The sequence below is a fragment of the Bison bison genome, unplaced genomic scaffold (genome assembly GCF_000754665.1).
Source record: "Bison bison bison isolate TAMUID 2011002044 unplaced genomic scaffold, Bison_UMD1.0 scf7180017864068, whole genome shotgun sequence".
Taxonomy (NCBI): Eukaryota; Metazoa; Chordata; class Mammalia; order Artiodactyla; family Bovidae; genus Bison; species Bison bison.
In genome coordinates, this window is record NW_011494640.1 from 2,041,887 (window position 1) to 2,066,549 (window position 24,663).

At 41.8% G+C, this 24,663-nt stretch overlaps 1 protein-coding gene across 1 annotated transcript; it reads left to right on the plus strand.

The window, feature by feature from the left end:
- The first annotated feature begins 181 nt into the window (after nt 1-181).
- On the plus strand, nt 182-24,663 carry KHDRBS1 (KH domain containing, RNA binding, signal transduction associated 1). The gene is given in 10 exon segments (XM_010836897.1): nt 182-694; nt 696-921; nt 13,116-13,240; nt 14,405-14,521; nt 15,739-15,885; nt 18,544-18,677; nt 19,467-19,668; nt 20,158-20,225; nt 21,011-21,069; nt 23,319-24,663. Coding segments are annotated over 10 exon segments (1,332 nt in total). The 5' UTR covers nt 182-538; the 3' UTR covers nt 23,417-24,663.

Consider the following 24,663-nt stretch of genomic DNA (forward strand, 5'->3'; position numbering starts at 1 on the left):
GGTCCCCCCCCCCGCCAGCTCAGCCGTTGGAGGCGTGGCCCAGCGAGTAACAGGTCTCCCGCCCCACACTCCGCGGGCTCGCGCGCAGACAAAGACATTCCACAGCCCCCGCCCCCTCCGTGCGCTCGGCCAGAAAAGGGAGGAGACACGTGTCCCGCTAACGCCGAGTCACGTGGAAAAGAAACGAACGGAGCCCGCGGCCTCCCGCGCACGCGCACAAGTACCAGGCCTGGAGGGCTCAGAGGGAAAAAGGGGAGCGGGGAGGCGACTTCTTCGGACTCCGCGGCGGTGCGCAAGCGCCGTGGCCCGACCGGGGACTTTGTTCTCCGCGGAGAGACCCAAGGGCGGTGCCGGTGGCTGGCTGCGCACGCGCGCCGCCTCATTTCCGGTGCTCTCTTTTGCTGGGTCGCTCGGGTCGGCTTCGGTCGCTATCGCTCCCGCTCTCCCACCCCCGCCAACCGCCGCTCGGGCCGCCGCCGCTCGGGCCTCCGCCGCTACCGCGTCGCTTCCTCGATCCCTTAATCGCACATCTTTCCCAATGCAGCGCCGGGACGACCCCGCCGCGCGCATGAGCCGGTCCTCGGGCCGCAGCGGCTCCATGGACCCCTCAGGTGCCCACCCCTCTGTGCGTCAGGCGCCCCCTCGGCAGCCGCCGCTGCCTCACCGGTCCCGGGGAGGCGGAGGAGGGTCTCGCGGGGGGTGCCCGGGCCTCGCCCGCCACGCAGCCGCCACCGCTGCTGCCGCCCTCGGCCACCGGTCCCGACGCGACAGTGGGCGGTCCAGCGCCGACCCCTCTACTGCCCCCCTCAGCCACTGCCTCCGTCAAGATGGAGCCAGAGAACAAGTATCTGCCCGAACTCATGGCCGAGAAGGACTCGCTCGACCCGTCCTTCACTCACGCCATGCAGTTGCTGACGGCAGGTAAGCGGGCCTCTGGGGTCCCTCTGGGTCGCCCGGCCACCCGGGGGCATGGGTGGTAGCGGCTTTGTTCCTCTTGCTTCCCGTTCCCTGAGGACGCAGGCAGTCGTGGACTCCTCTCATCCTCATCTTCGGAAGCTTAAGATCCCACGTTCCCATCCCGGCCCAGAGTGCGAGGGAGAATTTCTAGGCTGCAGTGGAGGCCCGGAGGGAACTTGGCGATCTCTTAGCGCAAAGATCTTGATGGATAAATGCCGCGTTCCCCGCCCCTTTGGCCGACCCTTCCGCCTCCCCTCTTACAGCTGCCCTGCGCTCCGAGTGCTCAGATTCTTCCAGAAAGGAACCTTCATCTCCCCCTTCCCCCAAAGGGGAAGCTTGTTTGATCGCGGGTGGCGGTCGGCGCCTCAACTGAGAGTGTAGGAGGTGAAGGCAGCCTGAGCCCGGAGGGACCGTGAGTGGGGGCGGGGGGCGAGGTGAGATGGAGTGAGACTGGGGTGCCCTGTCCAGCGCGCCGCGGCCGCAGGGGCCGATCGGACTTAGCGGTAACTGGAGCTTGAGTTGCTTGGAGGCAGGAGCAACCTGTGGGAATCCGAGCTTGAGGTTTTCCGAATTATATTTCCGATCTCGGCAATAAGATGGTCATTTCTGCCGAGCCAGACGTTTTGGATCCCTTTATTTTATAATGTGTGTTGTGCATTCAAGAAAGGGGAAAAAAAATAAACCTAGAGACGGTGAAGGGGTGATAGAGAGAGGTTAAGGATGGTTTGCGTGGCATTCCCAATCAGATGGGGGAAAAAATTGACAGAAGTTTGCGTGGCCTCCTCCCCTGCTCTTTTCAGTAGTGAAACAGATAAGGAATAGTAGTCTTTGTTCTCTGTCTGTAGACTAGCGCTCCTTTTTTGCTCAAAACTAGCCATCATCTAGTCGCTCTGATTTCTCCCGAAAGCCGCCTATTTTGCTCTCTCTTCTTGTTAAAACGGTATAATAAGAGTGTCTTATGATACCTAAATTTTATAACCAAATAAAAATTCAAAACCTTCCAACACTGAGTGAGTAGTTGGACCCTTTGGCAGGATTGAAATAATGGACAGGCCCCATATGAAAATACCTTTTCCCCTGCGTTTGTTCTCTATCTCCCAACATCAGAGACCTTTACTTTTAAACAGTAAACAAAGCCCGAGACATTCAAGAATAACATTTAAATAAACTGCTTACGGTTTCAACTCTGTGCTTTGCTCTTCTCTAACACAGTCAGATTGTTTGAAACATTACTGTTCATTGTGTTCTTCTGGCAAACTCTTTGAAGGCAAGGAAAGATTTTTTTAATCTTTATGTTTTTCATATTGTCTTGCATATAGCAAATACCAGTTGTTTGAAAGCAAGTACGTGTAGGTTCAAGAACTTCAGACAATGGTAAAAGTTGATGGGTCTTATTTTTATTTTGCATCTTCAAACAGTCCAGATTAAATGTGTGAGAATAAAATAACAAACTTTAAAACTGTAAGGTGTTGACTTGGGTTTGAAATTCTAGCTCTTGACTAGTCATCTACTCTTGGGAAACTTTCTGAATCTCACTAAGCTCATCTGTAAAGTGGGGTGGTGAATTGTGAGGATTAAATGTTGTATAAAAAGCTCTGGCACAGTTCCTTTTGACCTATAATCATTAGCTAATAACTTGCCACCAATTTTCTCCTAGTTGTAAATTTGTGGTACACAGTTAGGATGAAAACACAAAATTTTTCTTGCCATTCTGCGCACATCAGGTGTCCAGTGCTAGTCTAGTCTTTTAAGTAAAATACGATTTCTTAGAGTAGCTATCAAAAACTTAATCCTTATAGTGAAGGTGTTAGTTGCTCAGTCATGTTCGACTCTTTGTGACCCCATGGACAGTAGCTTACCATGCTCCTCTGTCCATGGGATTCTCCAGGCTAGAATACTGGAGTGGGTTGCCATGCCCTCCTCCAGGGGAATCTTCCTTACCCAGGGATCGAACCCAGGTCTTCTGCATTGCAGGCAGATTCTTTACCATATGAGCCACCAGGAAAGCCTGATCCTTATAAGTTAACATAAAATTTTCACCGTTCTCTTACTGCTTAACTTTTGTCACAAGAGAGCGTGCTTTAATTTTTTTTTTTAATTTGAGCTTTTTTTCCTCTCACTTTTTAAAAAATATATATAATTTATTTATTTGACTGTGTCAGGTCTTAGTTTCCACCGATAAGCTTCATTACTTTGTGGCATGTGGGATCTTAGACCCCAGGGCCATGTATCAAACCTAGGTCCCCTGCATTGCAGGATGGATTCTTAACCACTGGACCACTGGAGAAGTCCAAAGCTTTTTTTATGTCATTTTTTCTTCAATCAAATTGAATTTTAATTGGAGAAAGGGGGTTGAGGTAATGCTGGCTCATTGAGAGAGCTGACTTGGGAAACGTGAATACTTCTCAGTATGAGTGTGCTGTGCTTAGTGGTTTAGTCATGTCCAACTCTTTGCAACTCCATGGACTATAGCCCGCCAGGCTCCTCTGTCCATGGGGATTCTCCAGGCAAGAATACTGGAGTGGGTTGCCATGCCTGCCTCTAGGGATCTTCCCAACCCAGGGATCGAACCCAGATCTCCCGCATTGCAGGCAGATTGTTTACTATTTGAGCCAGCAGGGAAACCCGAAAATACTGGAGTGGGTAGCCTATCCCTTTTCCAGGGGAACCTCCAGACCCAGGAATTGAACCTGGGTCTCCTGCATTGTAGGCAGATTGTTTACCAGCTGAGCTACCCAGGAAGACTCTTAGCATGGATAAATGTTGATATATGTTGGACCCAGCTTTTAAGGTTTTTTTAAGTTGAGTATAGTTAATTTAAGATATTTTTGAATGATCTGGAAAAGGGATTGTAGCAAAGTTGACCAATTGTGAGGAAATGAGACTGAGAAGACAATAGTAGTTAAACTCTGTGATGAGGATACGTGTAGGAAAAATACGACTAACACTATGCTGGATGCTGGACACTGGTCTGAGCACTTTACATCAACTATTAACCTTACTAAGAGGAAGTTACTCTTATTACTCTTATGTTTATTTCTACATATGAGGAAACCAAGACAAGCAGATTAAATAATTTGCCTAAGGTAACAAAATCAATAAACTTCATAAGGAAGATTTGAAGTCAGTCTAAGTCTGGATCCTCACACCTAAACCTCTTTGCTCACCACTCCCCCATCCCTCACTATAGTGCCTGCAACAAATTGTACACAAAAAAATTTATGTGTGCTAAAATATTAAAAGAAAATCTGAACACATCATAGTCTAGCCAACAGATCAGTGAAGGTAACGAGACCAAGACATAGAAGGAGGAGGAAACCCAGAGAGCATAGCACTTGGGACTGTGACTCCTCCAGGCAGCTCTGCCCGTTTCCCAAGAGGTGCCACAAGAACCAGACCATTCTTGCCTTCCCAGCCCTCCCTCTCCCTTTCCCAGCTTAACCTTATTTTGTACTTATCAGCATCTGATGCACCATATGTTGTAGTTAATGTGTTTGCTTGTTGGCTACCCCCTCTTTATGACCAGAATGTCAGCTCTACCAGGGCAGGGATCTTTTGTCTGCTTTGTTCACAGCTGTGTCTTCTGTTCCTTTAAGAGTACTGCACAGAGTGGCTTCTTACTAAATAGTTGGTGAATGAATATTCATGTTCATTGCATGATGGAAAAATATCAACACAATTCTGAAGGATTTTGATTTTGAATATAGACTTCTATATTAGCCAAATTGATAATCAACTATGATGACAATTAAATGCGTTTGCAGAAGTACAAGGACTTTCAGGGTACCCATGCTTGTTTTCTGAAACAAATAATTTATCATAGTATTTGTGTTAAATACTTATATAATAAACATAAGATGTTTTTATATATATCAGTGTTCTTTTTCTACTTTTTATAACTGGGAAAGTACAAGTCAGTATAAATGACTCAGGAATAAGTAAACATTTTGAATAGATTAACAGTCCCCAGATGATCTTGAAAGGATACTCAGCAGTTCATTTTCCATAAGCACTCAGTGCAGGGACTTCCCTGGTGGTCCAGTGGTTAAGACTCTACGCTTCCACTGCCGAGGGCATGGGTTTGATCTCTGGTTAGGAAACAGATCCTGCATGCAGCATGGCAAGGCCAAAAAAACACGTCAGTTCAGAATATTTCCAAACAAAAACCTATTTAAATTTCAAATAGTTAATTTCTGTATTTTATTTACAATGTGCTATAGAAATACATCTTTTTTTTATGTATTTAAATACATCTAAGTCATGTCCGATTCTTTGTGACCCCATGGACTGCAGTCAGCCAGGCTTCCCTATCCTTCACTATCTCTCGGAGCTTGCTCAAACTCATGTCCATTGAGTCGGTGAGGCTATCCAACCATCTCATCCTCTGTCACCCCCTTCTCCTGCCCTCAGTCTTTCCCAGCATCAGGAATTTTTCCGGTGAGTCAGCTCTTTACATCAGGTGGTCAAATATTGGAGCTTCACCGAAAGTCCTTCCAGTGAATTCAGGGCTGATTTCCTTTAGGATTGACTGATATAATCTCCTTGCATTCCAAGAGGCTCTCAAGTGTCTTCTCCAGCACCGTAATTTGAAAGCATCATTTCTTCGGCACTCAGCCTTTTTCATGGTCCAACTCTCACAATCTGTACATGACAACTAGAAAAACTGTAGCTATGATTGTACAGACCTCTGGCAAGACCTATTAAACCCAAGAAGTGGAATTGAAGAGGACCTGTACAGACCAAATAATGGCTGTCTATATCCACAGTTTCTTCATGTATGTGAATTCAACCAACAGTGAATCAGAAATATTCAGGGGTAGGGGGATTCCACAATTTCCAAAGAACAAAACTTGAATTGGCTTTGCAGTGGTTTACCTTGTATTTCCAACTATTTACATTGTATTAGATGTTATAAGTAATCTAGAGATGATTTGAAGTACACAAGGGGGTGTGTGTAGGTTATCTACAAGTACTTTGTCATTTTATACAAGGTACTTGAAATCCGCTTATTTTGGTATGGGGGTGTGGTCCTGGGACCAGTCTTCTTGGGACACTGAGGGATGTCTTTGTAGGTATGAATATAAATACTAGGAAAGAAAGAGGCAGCATTTACCGTTTGCAACAACTTCATGGTTGTTTATCTAGGAAAATAGGAATGTATTGGGAATATGCTCAAACTTTTATTCGTGAATGCCTCAGTAATAAAATGGTGTACCTTATTTCATCATTGATTGGATACTGAGAAGTTTTCAAAATGAAATACAGCAGTGAAAATGAAAACTATAGCTGAATGCCACAACATGGAGAGATCTTAGAAATCTAATGTTATATGAAAAGGTCAATCCCATAAGGCTTTATCCATGTGGTACAATATTGTTTTTATGGAACATGTAATACCAGAAAAATTAAAATGTTGTTAGCATGAATAAATTTCAGATACAACAGGTTTTAACAAAACTTAACATGTGTTTACCATACGACTCAGCAATTACACTTGTGGGCATTTATCCCAGAAAAATTAGAATTCACATTCATAGGAAACCTGTACATGAATTTTCATAATAGCCGAAAACTGGATATAAGCCATATATGTCCAGTTGATGAATAGTTTCGCTGTGGTACATCCATACCATGAAATACTACTCAACAGATAAAAAAAAAAAAAAAAAAAAGATAAGATCTTGATTCCCTGACCAGGGATTGAACCCCAGCCCTGGTGAAAGCATCAGGGAAAGCACCAAGCCCTAACCACTGGACAGCTAAGGAATTCCCTCAAGAGAATTAGCTGAATGAAAAAGCCAGTCTCAAAAGATTGCATACTGTATAATTCCATTAATTTAACATTCTTAAAAAGACAAAATAATTTGAGTTGGAGAACATCAGTGATTGCCAGTGTGAAGGAGAGAGGAAGGGAAGTGACTGTGCCTATAAAAGGGCAGCATGAGGGAACTTTGTGTTCTGTGGTGTACTGGAATCGTTCTGTACCAACACTGGTGGTGGTCGAGTGAATCTGATTAAATTGCATAGAGCTAAGCACACACGCGTGCACACACACACATGTACATGCAAAACTGATGACATCCAAATAAAGTCAGTAGATTGTAATTGCATTTTTTGGTTATGATATTGTATTATAGACCTGCAAAATGTTATCATAGAGAATAGTGGGTGAAGGATATGGGGAATCTCTTATTTCTTAAAACTGCATGTAAATCTACAATTATTTTAAGATAAAGTGGTTTGTTTGTTTTGTTTTTAAAAGGAAAAAAAAGCCCTAAACTGTAAGTTGTACCCTAAGAAAGAGATTTGGGAGACCATGGTCAATAGGCCATGATAGAGTTTGCCATTATCTTGAAATATGGGAATTGAACCCCTCTTAGAGGGCTCTTAACTCAGGCTTTGAAGCTTTTTTTTTTTTTTGAGCCAATACCCACCCTTAGTTAACATTGTATGTGAAATACCGCGTCTGTTTTTCTGGGGAGTTAGTCTGTAAGGGCTCATGACCCTAAATAAAATTAAAAATGTGTAGCTTTGTGTTCTTACTTTACAGAATAATTAATTTGAAAAATGAAAAGAATGGAGTGGCTTTATACAAAGTTAATAAACTTATTGGACTTGTGAATCCATAAGGATTTACCAACAGACAAGATACAGGGCAGAGAACTATAAACTTGGGAATGGTAAAGTTATATGAATTGTTAAGGGAAGTTGAGAGTGTTAATGGAATATTTCTTTAATTTGGTGTATGTTTATAGATGCCTGTTGTCTATTAGGCACTGTATTATAAATGGCAGTGATGAAGGGGTCCAGAAATGGTTGGTAGCAGGGGCAGGAGTGCTGTTGTTAGATGTTTGAAGTGAATACATTGATATTCTGGAGGAGGGCGTGACACCTGACCTTTTGGAGCAGATACCCTGTGAATCTTGCCCTTCTAGAAACACTATCTCTGGATGCCTTAGTCAGAAAATCATGACTGTCTTGCTCCTTATGTAGCATTTATTAAATGTTCAGTTAATGGATTGTACATGATAGTCATTTTTAGTTAAGCCAGGCCAGTTAATAAAATCTGTATATAATTTTTTCTAACTTCTCTAGAATTAATATTTTTCTGTTCATGAAATCTTTTTTCTGTTTAAAAAAAAAAAATCTTCCTTTTTAAAAGTAAGAAGCAAGACTGAGGTTTAACAACTTGCCCCAAGGTCACACAGCAAGCATGTAGCAGAGTTGGGACTCACACCCAGTTCTGTTTAGCTTCAAAACTCAGGTTTTCCTCTCAGACATATATTTAAGAAGCAGTTCTCATCCTTTGGCACTTACAATACGGTTGTGATAAGACCTACCAAAAAAGGAAGGGTTAAGTTATAGTAGAAGAAATGCCACAACACTGATTGAATTTGCTAACTGACATACAGAATAACCTGGGTTTAAATACCTCCTCTGTCATTAATTTTGTGATGTTGGACAGGATTTCTGCACCTGTTAAGTGAGGATAATCCTCATTATAAAGAAAAAGGGAAACCCAAAAGGGTAAGATAATGATTATTGTCAGCATCTGACTCTGAACCAAACAGGTCACCTCTCTGTGTTGTTTACAGGATACTTTTTCTTTCTTTGACTCTTGGGACATCCAAGGTCTCCAGAGACCCAAGAAAAGATCTTTTAAAGGAGTCAATTTCACAAAGATTGTCTAGAAGTACTTTTGCCTGCGGGTAAGGCATTTCTAGGAAGCTTCACCTTATTTTTTTTTTTTTCCTTCCCTTTACAGCCTGCTTGTTAGCTCTCCACAAGAAGTGAGGCTAAGGAGAGAAATTGAAAAAGAAAAAGATCAGGCAGCTGAACATCTGAGGTGTCGATAGAGCCCTTTTGTTGCATTTAGGTGGATGACAGTGTCTGGGGGTATAAGCTGAATTTCCCAAAACTTTACAAAAGTAGCTCTTTTTTCACTTAAATAAAGTGTGCCCCTCTCTACCTATTGAGAGGCAATAATAAAAGCATGAGGTTTGAAGTTAGAGAAAGCCTGGGTTTTAATCCTTATTTGGGTACTACTTCAACAGCTTTCTGACTTAGAGATTTAACTTCTCTGAGTTTGTTTCTTCAGTTGTAAAATAGAGATAGTACCAGCTGTTTCACCCAGTAATGTTTGAGTATAAATGGGGTCATATTTGTATAGAATTTGATGTATTGTAGGCACTGAATAGGCAGAAGGCAATGGCACCCCACTCCAGTACTCCTGCCTGGAAAATCCCATGGACGGAGGAGCCTGGAAGGCTGCGGTCCAAGGGATCGCTGAGGGTCGGACACGACTGAGTGACTTCACTTTCACTTTTCACTTTCATGCATTGGATGAAGGAAATGGCAACCCACTCCAGTGTTCTTGCCTGGAGAATCCCAGGGACAAGGGAGCCTGGTGGGCTGCCATCTATGGGGTCGCACGGAGTCGGACACAACTGAAGCGACTTAGCAGCAGCAGCAGCAGGCACTGAATAAAGGATTGGTCCTTCCCCTTCCAAAAGTGGAAGATGACTCTCTTTGAAGGCTCAAATTGCTTCTTTTGCTTTCTAGGCTAACCCTGTGATTGATTTATCATTTCAGTCCTGTTTTATTTAAATCATTGTTCTCTGAATTCTCTAAAAAATGCTTTAATATTATTCTTTAAATTGTAAGGTAAGTGGACAAGGGGATCCTAATTAAATCTACCTCATTCAAAACATAGCAGAAGGATCTGTGTTTTAAATTTTGCTTATTTATTATTATTTGTTTGTGCCAGGTCTTAGTTGGGGTGTGTGGGATCTAGTTGCCCGACCAGGGATCAAACCCCAGGCCCCCTGCATTGGGAGCAGAGAGTCTTATTTAAACACTGGACCACCGGGGAAGTCCCAGATCCATGTTTTAGAAAGGCCTTATATTCACAGGGCACATTTCATTGATATTAAACCTTTCTACTAGGTTCAACGTTTGCAGCCCTGCTTCCTATGGGAATACAGATTAACAGATTTCGAGTCTTAGCTTCTTGTTCTGACCAATTAAAGTTTCTGGAAAGTGGTAGAAAGTACAGCTGAAGGGCCTAACTAGATGGCAGCAGTTAGAGCACACAGAGACATGGGTGAGATGACGTATATAACTTGTGCCACATTTTTAGAAGCTCCTCAGTGGTGTATTCTGGTTTGAAATGTGGCATCTTTGTTCCTGTAGGACATTTGAAGATTTTAAGTACCCAGTTGACCAGCCCAAAAGCTCTAGAAGAGGTGTGTTCAGAGATGGTAGCTCAAAACCAGTGACTGCAAAGTTAATATTAGCAGTAAATGGGAAGGAGTGGAGGTCAGGATACACAGGCAGTGAAACAGTGAACAAATAGGGTGTTGAATGAAGCATTTAGTCTGTTGATGGTAAGGTTAAATTTGCTTTCTACTCCAAGCAATGAAAAATAGGAGTGCAAAGAGCATGGTCATTTACGGTTCTTTTAAGTGTATAACATCTCAGTTTAGGCTTCCAAACACAGAAGCCTTCAGTTTGGAATTCTGAACTCTGTGAGTCTCAGTAACTTTCCTACATCATAGCTAGATTTATTCTAAACAGTAATTTTTTAAAGTTTGTTAAAGGTTTAGATTTGCAGAATGTGTTTAAAGTATTATATCTTTATATACTAAGGTATATAAAGCTCCGCCACCCTCCTCTGTCCATGGAACTCTCTAGGCAAGAATACTGAAGTGGATTGCCATTTCCTTCTCCAAAGGATCTTCCCGACTCAGGGATCGAACCTGGGTTTCCCACATTTGAGGCAGATTCTTTACCATCTGAGCCACAGGGGAAGCCCGTATATTGAACTAGTGGTTTTTGAAGTGTGAACCTTAGGGCAGCAATATCAGAATGACCTGGTCATGGTTTTAAATGCAGATTCCTAACACAATCCTAAATGCATTCCCAGACTGGGATTGGGTCCCAGCAGTCTAGTTGAACTAGCCATCAAGATGATTCTGCTGCATATTGAAGTTTGAGAACCCTTATCTTTAAATTACAGAAGATAGGGACTTCTCTGTTGGTCCAGTGGTTAAGACTCCATGTTGCCAGTGCAGAGAGCACAGATTTGACCCCTGCTTGGGGAACTAAGATCCCACATGCCCCTTGGCATGGCCAAAAAGTTTTTTTAAAATCTGGAAGATAGAAACACTGGAAATGTTGTATAAGGAGAACATTGTGTTAGTTAAAGTGTTCCACTGATTTTAGGGCGTATAAAATTTTTTTTTATTCTCAGTGGACCATAGTATAATATTTTAATTGCTGATATTCATTGCCTCCATACTCTGCCCCCATCTCTGTTAGTACTCCTTTTGTAGCTGTTAACTATTCTTCATCGCCAGCTTCGTATACTGGTACTTCTTGTATATAGACATAGTGGAGATTGGGACCATGTCTGACTGACTGTGTGGTTTCTCCTATACTTTACAGGGCCAAGTGCCTGGCCCTTAGTAAGTTTTCCATGGTGCTTAGTGATCATACCTATACCTGTCCCTTCATGTGCCTCACCATAGGAAGCACTCAAACACTTGGAATCACTGAATGAATGAATGAATGAATGGAGTTCACTAATGATAGGAATCTTTTGGGATACTAAGGTTCTAGCTGATGAAACTGTCTTAACCTGTGAATTGAAATTACCTTGGTGCATTTTTTCCTTTAGGACACTGAGTGAATTTGGGCTAGAGAGTGTTAAGTAGATATTAAAACACTTCCTAAGAAATGTGCTTTTAGGACTTCCCTGGTGGTCCAGTGGTGAAGACTCCGGACTTCTGCAGGGGTCAGAAGTAAGATCCTGCATGGCCAAAAGGAAAAGCAGAAAGAAAGAAATGGGCTTTAATTAGCATATTTGCGTATTTTATTTTATTTATTTGGCTGTGCCAGGTCTTAGTTGGGGCATACAGCATCTTTTTAATTGCTATATGCAGGATCTAGTCCCCTGACCAGGGATCACATTCAGGCCCCGCTACACTGGGAGAGAGGCGTCCCAGCCACTGGAACACGAAGGAAGTCCCTGCATGTTACTTTATTCTGTCTTTATAGCAACCTCTTGAAGTAGATAATAACGTCCATTTTACAAATGAGGACATCAAAGTTCAGAACAGTTAAACTTCTCAGAGTTCACACAACTAGTGAGTGGCAGAGTAAAACCGAGGTCTTTCAAACTTTTAAGGACTACTCCTATCCAAAGCACTACTGTTACAAACTTTTAATAGGACTCTCAGTTGTGTAGTTAAATTACCTTTGTCTCTTCATTAAGATACAACTTTGGGGACTTCCTTGGTGGTCTAGTGGTTAAGAATCCACCTGCCAATGCAGGGGACATGGGTTTGATCCCTCTAGGAAAATTCCACTTGCCTCAGGGCAACTAAGCCGGTGCACCACAACTACTGAGCCCGCTCGCCTTGGGGTTGTGCTCCACAGCAAGAGAAGCCACCACAGTGAGAAGCAGAAGCACTGCAACTGGAGAGTAGCCCCCGCTCACCACAGCTGGAGAAAGCCCAAGTGCAGCAGCAAAGATCCAGTGCAGCCAAAATGAATAAATAGAATAATAATAATAAAGATATGGCTTTGGACTTTTTCTTGATGGAGGTTTTAATCTTTTTCAGTTTAATTATCCCTCTTTCCTCGTCTCGCTCCTGTCTAAAGAACATTGGAATGTCTCTGTAGAGGTTTCAGCTGAAAGTAAAGAGCAAACTGCCCTTACTAGAGGGAGGCTTTGAGACTTCCCTCAAAGTAGTAGTCCAGTGGGTAAGACTCCAGACTTCCAATGCTGGGGATGTGGGTTCAATCCCTGGCCAGGGAACTAAGATCCCACATGTGGCGAAGCAACTAAGCCTGCAAGCCAAAACTAGAGAGTCATGTGCAGCGAAGGATCCCACACGACTCAGAGATCATCCCACATGCCACAACTGAGAGCCAGCATAGCCAAGTAAATAAAAAGAGGCAGGCTTTCGGTTTCCTAGTCAACTTCATCTAGCTTTGGTGCTGTCTCTATTTGAAATTAAGGCACTATTCATCTGAACTGTTCATTAATATTTGGTCTCATTACACTATTCCCTCTTACTGCTTTAAGTAGACTTAGAATTTTGCCTTTATTTAAAAGAACAAAGCTAAATTAAATTTCTGTTTGTCCTATTCAGAAATTGAGAAGATTCAGAAAGGGGATTCAAAAAAGGACGATGAGGAGAATTACTTGGATTTATTTTCTCACAAGAACATGAAGCTGAAGGAGAGGGTTCTGATACCTGTCAAGCAGTATCCCAAGGTAAGGGAAAGAGTGCCTCATTTCTTTGAGTTGTCTTCGTAGTATGAGAGTATGTAGTATGTGGTGTGTCTTGTAGCACCGGCTGTAACAAAAGATTTACAGAGATTGTGGGCTTGGTGAAGGTTCTGTCCCATGCTTGTAGTGACCGTATCCAGCAGGCGAGACACACAGGCCCACAACCAAGAGCATAGCTACAGCCAGGAAGGAAATGCGACCATCTTTTTATTATCAAAAAAGGAATTTCCTTCTCAAGTGTTTGTTTAGCTTCAAGTTTAAAGGAAAAAAATTGAACCCTAATTGTTCTTTGTCAGAAGATTCAGCTGAAGTTTAAATAAAGGAAATACAACACAAATCCTTGTGACACAAAAATAAGTTAATTTTATTTCTTACTCAAAGTTTTTTTGCTCTTGTTTGTTTTTGATTTGGGCTATACTGCTTGTAGTATCTTAGTTCCCTGACCAGGAATGGAACCTGTGACCCTTGCAGTGGAAGCACACAGTTTTAACCAGTGAACCTCAAGGGAATTCCCAAAGTTTCACTTTTAAATAAATGGTTTCTACTCCTCCTCCTTTTTTTTTTAAAACAACTAGTTTTAGTCAGTCAGACCAGTACTACCAAAGGGTACCATATGTCTGTTCTGTTCTAAAGTAACTGCCTTAAAAATGTTTATGTATGTTAAATTACAAAGAGTTGTGGTGTGATAATTTGGAAAGAGCACCACACTACATCAGGAAATTCAAGTTCTAGACTTGCCACTTTGCAGTTTTGTGCCATGCTATGCTCAGTTGCTCAGTCATGTCCAACTCATTGTGACCCCAGTGACTGTAGCCTGCCAGGCTCCTCTGTCCCTGGGATTTTCCAGGCAAGAATACAGGAATAGGTTGCCGTTTCCTCCTCCAGGGGATCTTCGCAACCTAGAGATCGAACCCGCATCTCCTGCATTGGCAGATGGATTCTTTACCACTGAGCCACCCAGGAAGCCTCTTTACAGTTGTATAACCTTTGGCTAATCAATTTTATCAGTACCACTTCAGTATATCCTTTAGTAAAATGGGAGTGGTTAGTACTCTACTTCCTTTACAGGATTATTGAAGATAAATAATACATGTAGAAATATTTTATAGGAACATACACATTTAGAAATCTGTCTTTATTTTCTATCAGTTCAATTTTGTGGGAAAGATCCTTGGACCACAAGGAAATACAATCAAAAGACTGCAAGAAGAGACTGGTGCAAAGATTTCTGTGTTGGGAAAGGGCTCAATGAGAGACAAAGCCAAGGTAAGCTCACATTAATGAGACAAGACACCCTAATGCCTTCCAGTAGCCTAGAGTCCAGTATGGATACCTTATGGAAGCTAGTTCTTACATGTGTACTGAAAATGATTCCCTTAAATTCGCATTGGATGTGAGAGATTATAGACCAGTTAATTTACTTTGGCAACCCCAGAAGAACCTTGGTATGCCCCGGTAATTGTTTTTTTTTCTGACTTCACTGTGTAGTAATAGAAATAGCAGTAGCAGCTTTGGCCTTAGTAAGCTTATCTAGGAAAACTTGGAAGGGGAAGCTGAATGTACTGAAACTTACCCAGACTAAAGACACTAAAATGTGAACAGCATTCTGTTTCCAGTTAGTGTGGAAAAGTGTGAGCAGTAGTGTTGTGAGTGCAGGTGAGTTTGAGGATTAGTTGGCTAGTTTGTTTTATAGCCAGCTGGAATGTGAGGCATGCTAAAGGAAGATGTTACAGAAGGAACCATGAGAAATCCTGACAGTAGGATCCAGAGCTTACTTTTCCCCAAGCCATAGCCCTGTATTCTTTATACTCTAAGTGTGGAGAAACTTCCCACCAAAACAAAATAGTCTTAGCTTTCTAGATTCAGCTTTTTAGATGGGATATAACCTGCTCCAGCCTAAAAACTTACTCTTTCAGGCCTCCTTGTATGCAGCCTAATTGATGAACGTTTTCTCAGACCCTCTTCTTTTTCCTCCAACATTTCTCACTGGATGAATACAGTTAGGGCTGAAGTATAATACTCTGTTTAATGAGGTGTACATGAGATTTTCTTCTCTCTGTTATGACTTTTTTCCTTCTCTATACAAGCATATTAGAAGAGCTGGTGATTAACAGCTCTACCTGGGGTTTATTAAAAGCAAATGCTTGGCAATTAATGAATGAGTGGATGGATGCTTGGCAAACAGCTGTTATCTGAATGGAGACTGGAATTACGTTTGTTTCTTCTGTGCCTTCTAATACGAGCTCCAATGAACACACCAGCAATTCAGAACAACAGTTAGCTTTTAGCAGCAGACCAATCGTAGGTTTAGCAGACTGTGTAAATTACGATACTCCAGAGTTTCTTTTACTTTTTTCTTATACTTTACTGGGTTTTTTTTTAGGTGTTGGAGTCATTTCTCACTGTCCCTTTGGCCTAATGGTAAAGGTGTCATTTTCTCCGTAGTCCAAGTGATAATGGTGTTTTTTTGCATTTTTCCACAGGAGGAAGAGTTGCGCAAAGGTGGAGACCCCAAATATGCCCACTTGAATATGGATCTGCATGTCTTCATTGAAGTCTTTGGACCCCCATGTGAAGCTTATGCTCTTATGGCCCATGCTATGGAGGAAGTCAAGAAGTTTCTAGTACCAGTAAGGAAATCCATATCCTGTATCATTTGAGCAAGAGAATACTGGGATCTTGTGCTTATTGCTAAGGCACGGGTTCTTAATCAGGGTCTCTGCATAACCTGAAATTGCAACTTCTGCAATTTATGTTCATTTTTCTGAGGTAGTCCATTACTTGTACCTACTTCTCAAACCACTGTGCCCCGAGGCCACTCTACCACTCCTGGTCTAATGTGATTTTAGTTGTATGCCAGTATCTTTTGTCAATATCTTGGATCCACAGTGTGTCTTGGCATTCTAACATTTGGTTAAAAAGATTTAACAGGGTCTTCAATAAATTATTTTGGTGCTAGTATGGGACCAGGAGGTTATGATAGGAAAATGGTGAAGGCAGTTGTAACCCCCTGTGCTTAAGGGGTTATAGTGTAGACTCCTGAGAGTCTAGATGATGGTAACAGCATCATCTAGTCTGATGATGTGTTATCTGGCCTCCAGTGTAAATGGGTTAAATTCTGACCTGAGTGCATTCAAGAATCTATCCTGGAGGAGTTTACTCAAGTAGAGTTGATTTGAAGGAGGCATGATGGTTGTAGGCGTAACTGTTGATGACATTAAACAGATTGGTGTATAGCTTCTTTCAGAATGTAATTAAGGCCTTGGAAGAGTTGGAACAGACCAGGTTACCTGTCTTCCTTATTACCACCTGATCAGAGGTTATTCATTCTTTGAATAAGTAGGAAATTATGACTTTTTGCCTTTTGACAAGACCTGGTAGTTTTCAGAGTTAACATACTGCTTACTGTTCAATATTTAACAACCAAAGAAGACTCTGGAACCTTAGGAAGCATTTAGAGTACTATTCAACTAGAATTGAGTAAGCATCATAGTTTTCATCAACTGAGAAGAGATGATACATAGTTCTTGGTTTTCTTATACATGTAAAATGAGGGAGTTGGAACTGTCAGAGGATATGAGAATGGGCAGAGCAAAAATTTTTAGGCAGTGTGTCTCTGTAATGCTGAGCTCCAAGGATTCCAGCACTGTCTCAAATATCTATTCTGCTCTGCTTCTAAGTATGTCATCATTAGAATGTTCAACTTGAAACAGCATATTTAAAATATCCTAGAAAAAACTCAGAGCTGGTAAATTTTCCCTTGAGGGGCTTCTTTGCTCTTTGAGGTGTGTATTGAAGCATCCTGAGCCATCCGTTTTCTGAAGAACTGCAGAGGAATGCCCATCTTCTCTTTATCATTAATCTCAGCATATAAAAGAGCTACATCTTCAAGACTTCCATGTAAGTGAGTCTTCAAAAAAGAAGCCTACCAAGGAGATCTGGGTTTCCTCAGTGTTGCTATGGCAGCTAGAGAAATCTGAGCAAATGGCCCATCATTGGTCACTTGACTCTCTAATGTTTGAGTCTCAAACAGTGGAAATGTGTAAGGTAGGAAGAGGTGAAGAGTCAGGGCGTGGAGGTGGAGGGAGCATCTCTGTGGCGACCAGAATCTTTTAGAAGCTGTATGCACCTGGGATATATAAAAATGCACTAAGTGTTGAGACTGAATGCTCTCATCGGGAAACACGTGAAAAGATTTACAAATGGCATTTGACTCGGTTCCTCCTCCTTGTGAAGAAAACAAATGAGCCTGTTTTTGCATCCATGACCAGAGTCCTCCGTTTTTCCCTTAGAAACTGGTACAGCAGGAAGAGCACTAGACTGGGGGCTTTATCTGAATCATCTTGGACAAGTTATTATATCACTTTTTGAGCCTCAGTTTCCTTGTTCATCCCAAACATTTGTTAAGTATCTAGTAGGTGCTGAATACTATGCTTGGGTCTGAAGTTACAGAAATGGTTCTTGAAGAGCTTATAACCTAGTGAGAAAGACAGACAGACATTTTTAAATGATGTGGTAAGTGCTTAGAGAAGATTACATTGTGCCATGGGAAAAGAGGAGAGAGTGAGGAGTTGGCATCAAGAGAAAGTTTTTCAAAAGAGGTAAGGTAATACTTTTGATTAAATCTTGTAAGAATTAGAGTCCTTCAGGTGGACAGAAAAAGGCAACAATATACTGATTAATTGATACATTAATGATTCAAAGCCTAGATTTTGGAGATAAGTAATTCTGAATTAACATATAGAATCTGCCACTCACTAGCTCTATGTCCTTATATTGGTTGCTTTATGCTTTCTGAATCTGTTTTCCCAAATGGGAAGATCTGCCTACTTCAGGATTATTTTGAAGATTAAACTGAAAACCCTATGTAAGGCTTATTATATGGTACCCAGCTGTGGAGCTTAATTAATGGTAGTGGCTTTTATTATTCTAGGAAAAGGAAACTGTTTGCAAGAATGGATGTGTATGAGTATGCCATGTTCTGAACTGCAAGTTGTTCAGCATGGCTTGAAAGGAGGTTATACATGGATAGAGGATGGAAGTGATCTGGAGAGCTAGGCAGGGACCACATCATGAAGAACTTCATCTGAACAATGAGGGGCCTACCATCAAGATTTTCCTCAAAGAGGTGACAGGTAGCGTGCCATTTGACTTCAGAGAATAATCTGAGATTTCATCTGGGCTTTCAAAGTTGTTCTTCGCATCCAAGGCTCATGTGGGCTAGATGACTTCTCAGCAGAAGGTAGAGATGTTGCACAATACTCCTTCTCATTATCTTTTATCCACAGGATATGATGGATGATATCTGCCAGGAACAATTTTTAGAGCTTTCCTACTTGAATGGAGTACCAGAGCCCTCCCGTGGACGTGGGGTGCCAGTGCGAGGCCGGGGAGCTGCACCGCCTCCTCCACCTGTTCCCAGGTAAAAATAATAGAGACAGCTAGAAATGGGATGTAAATCTGACTGCTAGTACCATTTCTATCTTCCTGCTGCCCTTATCTCCAGCTTAGAAGGGGTCTCCGGATGTGTATGTTGCATCAAGAGTGGAGTTCTAGAGTGTTCCCTGGTGGTCTAGTGGTTAGAATTTGACACGTTCACTGCCGTGACCCAGGTTCAATCCCTAGTCAGGGAAACTGAGATCCTGCAAGTCATGCGGCACAGCAAAAAAAAAAAGAGTGGAATTTTAGATCTTGGTTACTTTGGCTGTAAGCAGGTGCAGCAGTCCTGCTGAAGCTGTTTTTTTTGTTGTTGTTGTTGTTTTTAATTTTGAACAGTTTTCAGCATTTTTAAATGGTCTCTGACTTTAGAATTTTACCTTTGCTGACTGACCTTTATGGACTATTCAGACTCTCAAGACAGACTCTCCACTAATAATATATTAACAGGTCCACCATGGGCCTAGGGAACCTTCCAGAATGGGTCCTTTACCTACCTACACATCCCTCTGTGTTTTTGTTTTGTTTTGTTTTGGCTGTGCTGCACAACTTGTGGGATCTTAACTCGAGGACCAGGAATTGAACCCTGGCCACAGCAGTGAGAACACAGCCGTAACCACTGGACCCCCAGGGAAGTCCCCATTCCTCTGTTTTTGATAATAGTCAACTTAAGGCATCATAAAATCTACCTGGCTCCAGAATTTTAAGACAAATCTGAACATGAAAGTAGCCTATTTATTAAAAATATCCATTTAAAATAAACTATTTTCTGCAGGGGCCGTGGCGTTGGGCCACCTCGGGGGGCTTTAGTGCGTGGTACACCAGTGAGAGGAGCCATTACCAGAGGTGCCACTGTGACTCGAGGAGTGCCACCCCCACCTACTGTGAGGGGTGCTCCAGCACCAAGAGCACGGACAGCAGGCATCCAGAGAATACCTTTGCCTCCACCGCCTGCACCAGAAACATATGAAGAATATGTAAGACGTTTGGACCATGTGCCATTTCTTAATAGCTAACAGATTGTCAAAGGAAGTTGAGTGACAGGGCATTGGCCCTTGATGTAGGTAGCAGGAACTGCCTATAAGGTTTAGAATCTGCCCTCTTCTGTTGCAGTGATTGTTAAACTATGAGAGAAGATTTTTCCATTTTAAGTATAATTTACTGTATACAAATGTAGATGAAACAGGAAATAAGCTGTGCCTTGATATTTAGTGTTTTACTAAGGAGACTCCCCCTACTACTGCTGATAATGCTGATAAACTTCAACTTGAACGTTATTTCCTGCCCAAGCTGAAAGGGTTTTTTTAATTTGATTGATCGTTTTCTAAATGTTTCTTTCTTGACTATTCCACAACAGATGTTAATACTTTGGAGGGAAATTCCATGTTCTGTTCATTCATAAGCCCTCCATATTACCTTACCTACTTTGTGTGATTCTGACTTTTTCTATTTCATTTTGTTTGTAGGGATATGATGATACATATGCAGAACAGAGTTATGAAGGCTACGAAGGCTATTACAGCCAGAGCCAAGGGTGAGTCAGGCAGTGGGAGTGCTGTTTCGTGTCCTTGGGATATAGAGGGAGTTGGAGGAACTAAGAGATTTAGGCAGCACAAATCTAAGGAGCAGATGGCTCACCTTTTCAGGGTGTTGCCTCTGCTTTTGACATCTGTAAGGCACACACTTGGATCTGCAGATTTGGAAAACTGTGTATCTTAAATTATAATGTAGAATCTGGGGTTGGCATATGAAAAATTCCTTAGCTGTGACTATATGGGAACAAAGGGAAAATGCCTTAAAATTGTTTTGATTTGTTACTTTAAACTGTCACAACTACATTAAAGTTGCATAGAAGTTTAAAAGGGTACTAGATTCCCATTACTTAACTCAGGTTCTCTTCTGGTCTTTTTTTAAAAAACATGTTTTTGTGTATGTGTATATATATGTATGTTAACTGTGTTGGGAAAGGCCTCTCATAATTCTGCAGTGGGGACAAGACAGTTCTTTTCATATTTGCTTATTCTCTTCCAGTGAGCCCTGTGAATGTGTGTGTTTACACTGAGCTTTTGGGTTGAGCTTTTTCACTTTAAATTGTATGCTATTCATTTTTCTTTGCTGTAGTTGTCATAATTTTTAAATGAGTATCTAGTATATACATGTTTTGGAAATATTTTACAGTTTGGAGATGAGGGTAGAATGAACTTTCTTTAGTTTGTTTTGCACCCTCAGTAAAATGACTAAAATATGGAAGCATTTGGGAGAAAGGTAAAACTGAACATGGTTGCTGTATAGCTCTAATACTCTATCTTTGGCTTTCAGGGACTCAGAATATTATGACTATGGACATGGGGAGGTTCAAGATTCTTATGAAGCATATGGTATGTCTTTATTTCTGTGGTGGGACAAAATGTGCAAGTAAGTGCCCAGAAGAATGCTGGTGACGGGATTATTGGGGGTCAGGCAGTCATGTACCTAAGGAGAAACCTCATAAAAAGATCAACATGTTGATAGATGTGACACTAGAAATCCTGCTCTTATTTAAATCGGGTGGTGTGTAGTAGAAAGAAAGACTATTGAAATGAGTTAGGTGTACTCTTGGGTGGCTAAGCGGATGTCCTAAACTCGGGCTAAGGTCCAGGTTGGCTGGTTGGAGCAGCAGGCTTTTCGGCTGACGCTGGGAGATGACTAGACCTAGGTTATGTTGCTGAGCCTTTGCTGCAAGATACCTAGGCCACACTGATGGATAATAAGAATGGAATCATATCCAACTTTTCTGACCCATCTCATTTTTAAAAACAATTTTGGATCTCATTGTAAAGAATCTCAGTGTAGAGGAAATGCTAGCTGAAAGAGACCCAATGACAAGAGCAGTTTGAGGGCAAGAAAGGTGCCTGTTAGATTAGAAACTGGGGACTGGAGCCAGTTCAAGACAGTTCAGCTTCCTTACTGTCTTGGAGACATCTCAACTTAGTCCTTAATCCCAAGAGAGCTGTAGATGCTGGAATGGCAGCAGGACCAAACTGCCTTTCCTGAGGCCTGGTTGAAAACACATTGCTCAGGAGGTATCCTCAAGAGCCAGTTATGGACCTGTGATAATGGGCCCCAGAGGGAGTGCCATGTGGCAGTAGATGTAGAGAGAGCAGCCTTTTAAATATGAGATGTTTCTGGCATACCTGTGGGAAGTCCAGAGACCTTGGCAAGGGACTCAGCAGTTGACAATTTAAGATAGTAGTTGACAATCTCCCTTACACCTAACTGAAAGAGGAAAGAGCTTCTTAGAGCTCCCACAGATAGACTCCTCACCTCCTCAGCATAGTATTTAGCAGCCAGTCAGTTGTCCAGGGGAACAGTTTTTACCAGCTCTAGCTAAATGGTCCTGGACAGTTGCCATCTGTAACACTGCATTGGTCTGCTCATATGCCACTGTTTAGAAGGGTGATATGATTGCCCCAGGGTGTTTCCCATCATCGGTGAGCAGTAAAATGGGACCTTTGTAAGTGTTCACTAAATTACCTTTCTGTTCTGCTAGAAAAAAGACTGCACTGCAACAGGCAGGCTGCTCCTTGTGCTTCTGGTATGATGCTGCCATGGTTAATCTGTTCTGATTTCTGCCTTTATAAACAGAGCTAGAAAAATATACTATCTGATTGGTACAGTAAGAAGTCACTTAGAAAGTGATGGACATGTCTGTTGTACTAGAGGTATAAACAGGCTTAGATAGCAACTTTACATCCATGTAGGGGTTTTAGACCTAGAATGATGGAAGTAGATGTTTGTGAATGCAAGCAGCTAGAGAAATAGCAGGCCTGGGTAAAGTCTGGGGGTGAGCGGAAAGAATAAACTTATAAACGACTCGTGTTCATGAGAGATCAACTCTAAAAGTACACGATTGTTTTTGCTATAGGCTTTTCCCCGTCACAAAGGAAAACCATTTGAGGATAGCAGTCATGTCATGTTGTTTAGCGTCTCTGGACTATTGGCACAAAAATGAGATAATAAATTCTCCTAATGAGTGCTGTAGATACATTTGATTGTATTTCCCACCGCCAGAGCAGTGGGCCAGCTCTGCTGGTGGAGGGTTCTTGAAATGTGATCCTTGCTTGCTCTTCCCAGGGAGCCAGAGGATACTTCTCCACAGGCAAATCTGACTTGCTGTTGCATGGAGAGGGAGCTGCCTCTGTTGCTTTCAATCTGAAAGACTTCCAGAAGTTGTCACCTTACTAGAGGCTCTCTCCTGAACTGCTTTGGAAATAGGAAAGAGCATTGCAGCCCCAGTGAGATTGATTCCTCACTGTCCGAAGCAAGGTGTTGGGTTTATCCAGGTTTGGGGGCTGGAATATAGATCATGCATGTTGCCTATGGACAGCTTCTTTCCTGGACATCACCGCAAGTCCTTTCTGAACTGTTCCTTCTGGCCATCCACTCAGAACTGCCCTATACCTGGGAAGTTGCCTGAGCTGCTTGGCAGGGAGGGCCAAGCAGAGTAAAAAAGTAAACCACAGAGGAGGTGGCAAGACATTGGAAGCAAAGCAGCATGTTTGGTGATCTTTACCAGGTGACCTACACCTGCCCATTCCAAAATGCCATTGGCACATGGTTTATAAACTGTTCTTGCTTTTCCCCACAGGCCAGGATGACTGGAATGGGACCAGGCCGTCGCTGAAGGCCCCTCCAGCTAGGCCGGTGAAGGGAGCATACAGAGAGCACCCATATGGACGTTATTAAAAACAAACATGAGGGGAAAATATCAGTTATGAGCAAAGTTGTTACTGATTTCTTGTATCTCCCAGGATTCCTGTTGCTTTACCCACAACAGACAAGTAATTGTCTAAGTGTTTTTCTTCGTGGTCCCCTTCTTCTCCCCACCTTACTCCATTCTTAACTCTGCATTCTGGCTTCTGTATGTAGTATTTTAAAATGAGTTAAAATAGATTTAGGAATATCGAATTAATTTTTTAAGTGTGTAGATGCTTTTTTCTTTGTTGTTTAAATATAAACAGAAATGTACCTTTTATAATAAAAAAGAAGTTGAGTAAAAAAAAAAAACACAAACCTGTTAGTTTCAAAAGTGACATTGCTTGCTTAAAGGTTCTGAAGTTAAGGCTTGTTAACTTTCTCTTAGTTTTGATTTGAGGCATCCCGTAAAGTTGTAGTTGCAGAATCCCAAACTAGGCTACATTTCAAAATTCAGGGCTGTTTAAGATTTAAAATCACAAATGTTAACGGCAGTAGGTGCCACCATGTAAAAGTGAGCTCAGATGTCTCTAAAAATGTTTCCTTTATATAAAAAAACACATGGCGGTTGAATCTTAAGGTTAAATTTTAATATGAAAGATCCTAATGAATTAAATAGTTGATGCAATTTTTAACGTTAATTGATTTAAAAACAAAACAAAATTAGGTTCGTAAAACTGAATTTTTCATTACGTGGGTTTTGAAATCTAGCCCCAGACATACAGTGTTGAGAGATACTTAGCGGGAAGTAAGTTTCTAAAGAGTTTGATTTGGGGAGAGGGGCTGGCCACTTGAATTTGATGGAGAGCTTTTTAATCATGAACAACCTTTCAGTAATAGTTCTAATAATTAACATTTCAGTATTTCAAAAGACAAAGTATTTTGTCCATCTGAGATCCTACACTCCATGAAAAACTCACTTGGACACTGGGGCCAAAAGCTGATGATATCCTTAAGTTGACGGTTATCAATATTGAGCTGTTCCCAAGGAAGTTAGTCAAGTATGTCTCAACACTAGCATGATATAAAAAGGGACACTGCAGCTGAATGAAAAAGGAATCAAAATCCACTTTGTACATAAGTTAAAGTCCTAATTGGATTTGTACCGTCCTCCCATTTTGTTCTTGGAAGATTAAATGCTACATGTGTAAGTCTGCCTAAATAGGTAGCTTAAACTTATGTCAAAATGTCTGCAGCAGTTTGTCAATAAAGTTTAGTCCTTTTTTAATCAAAGTAAA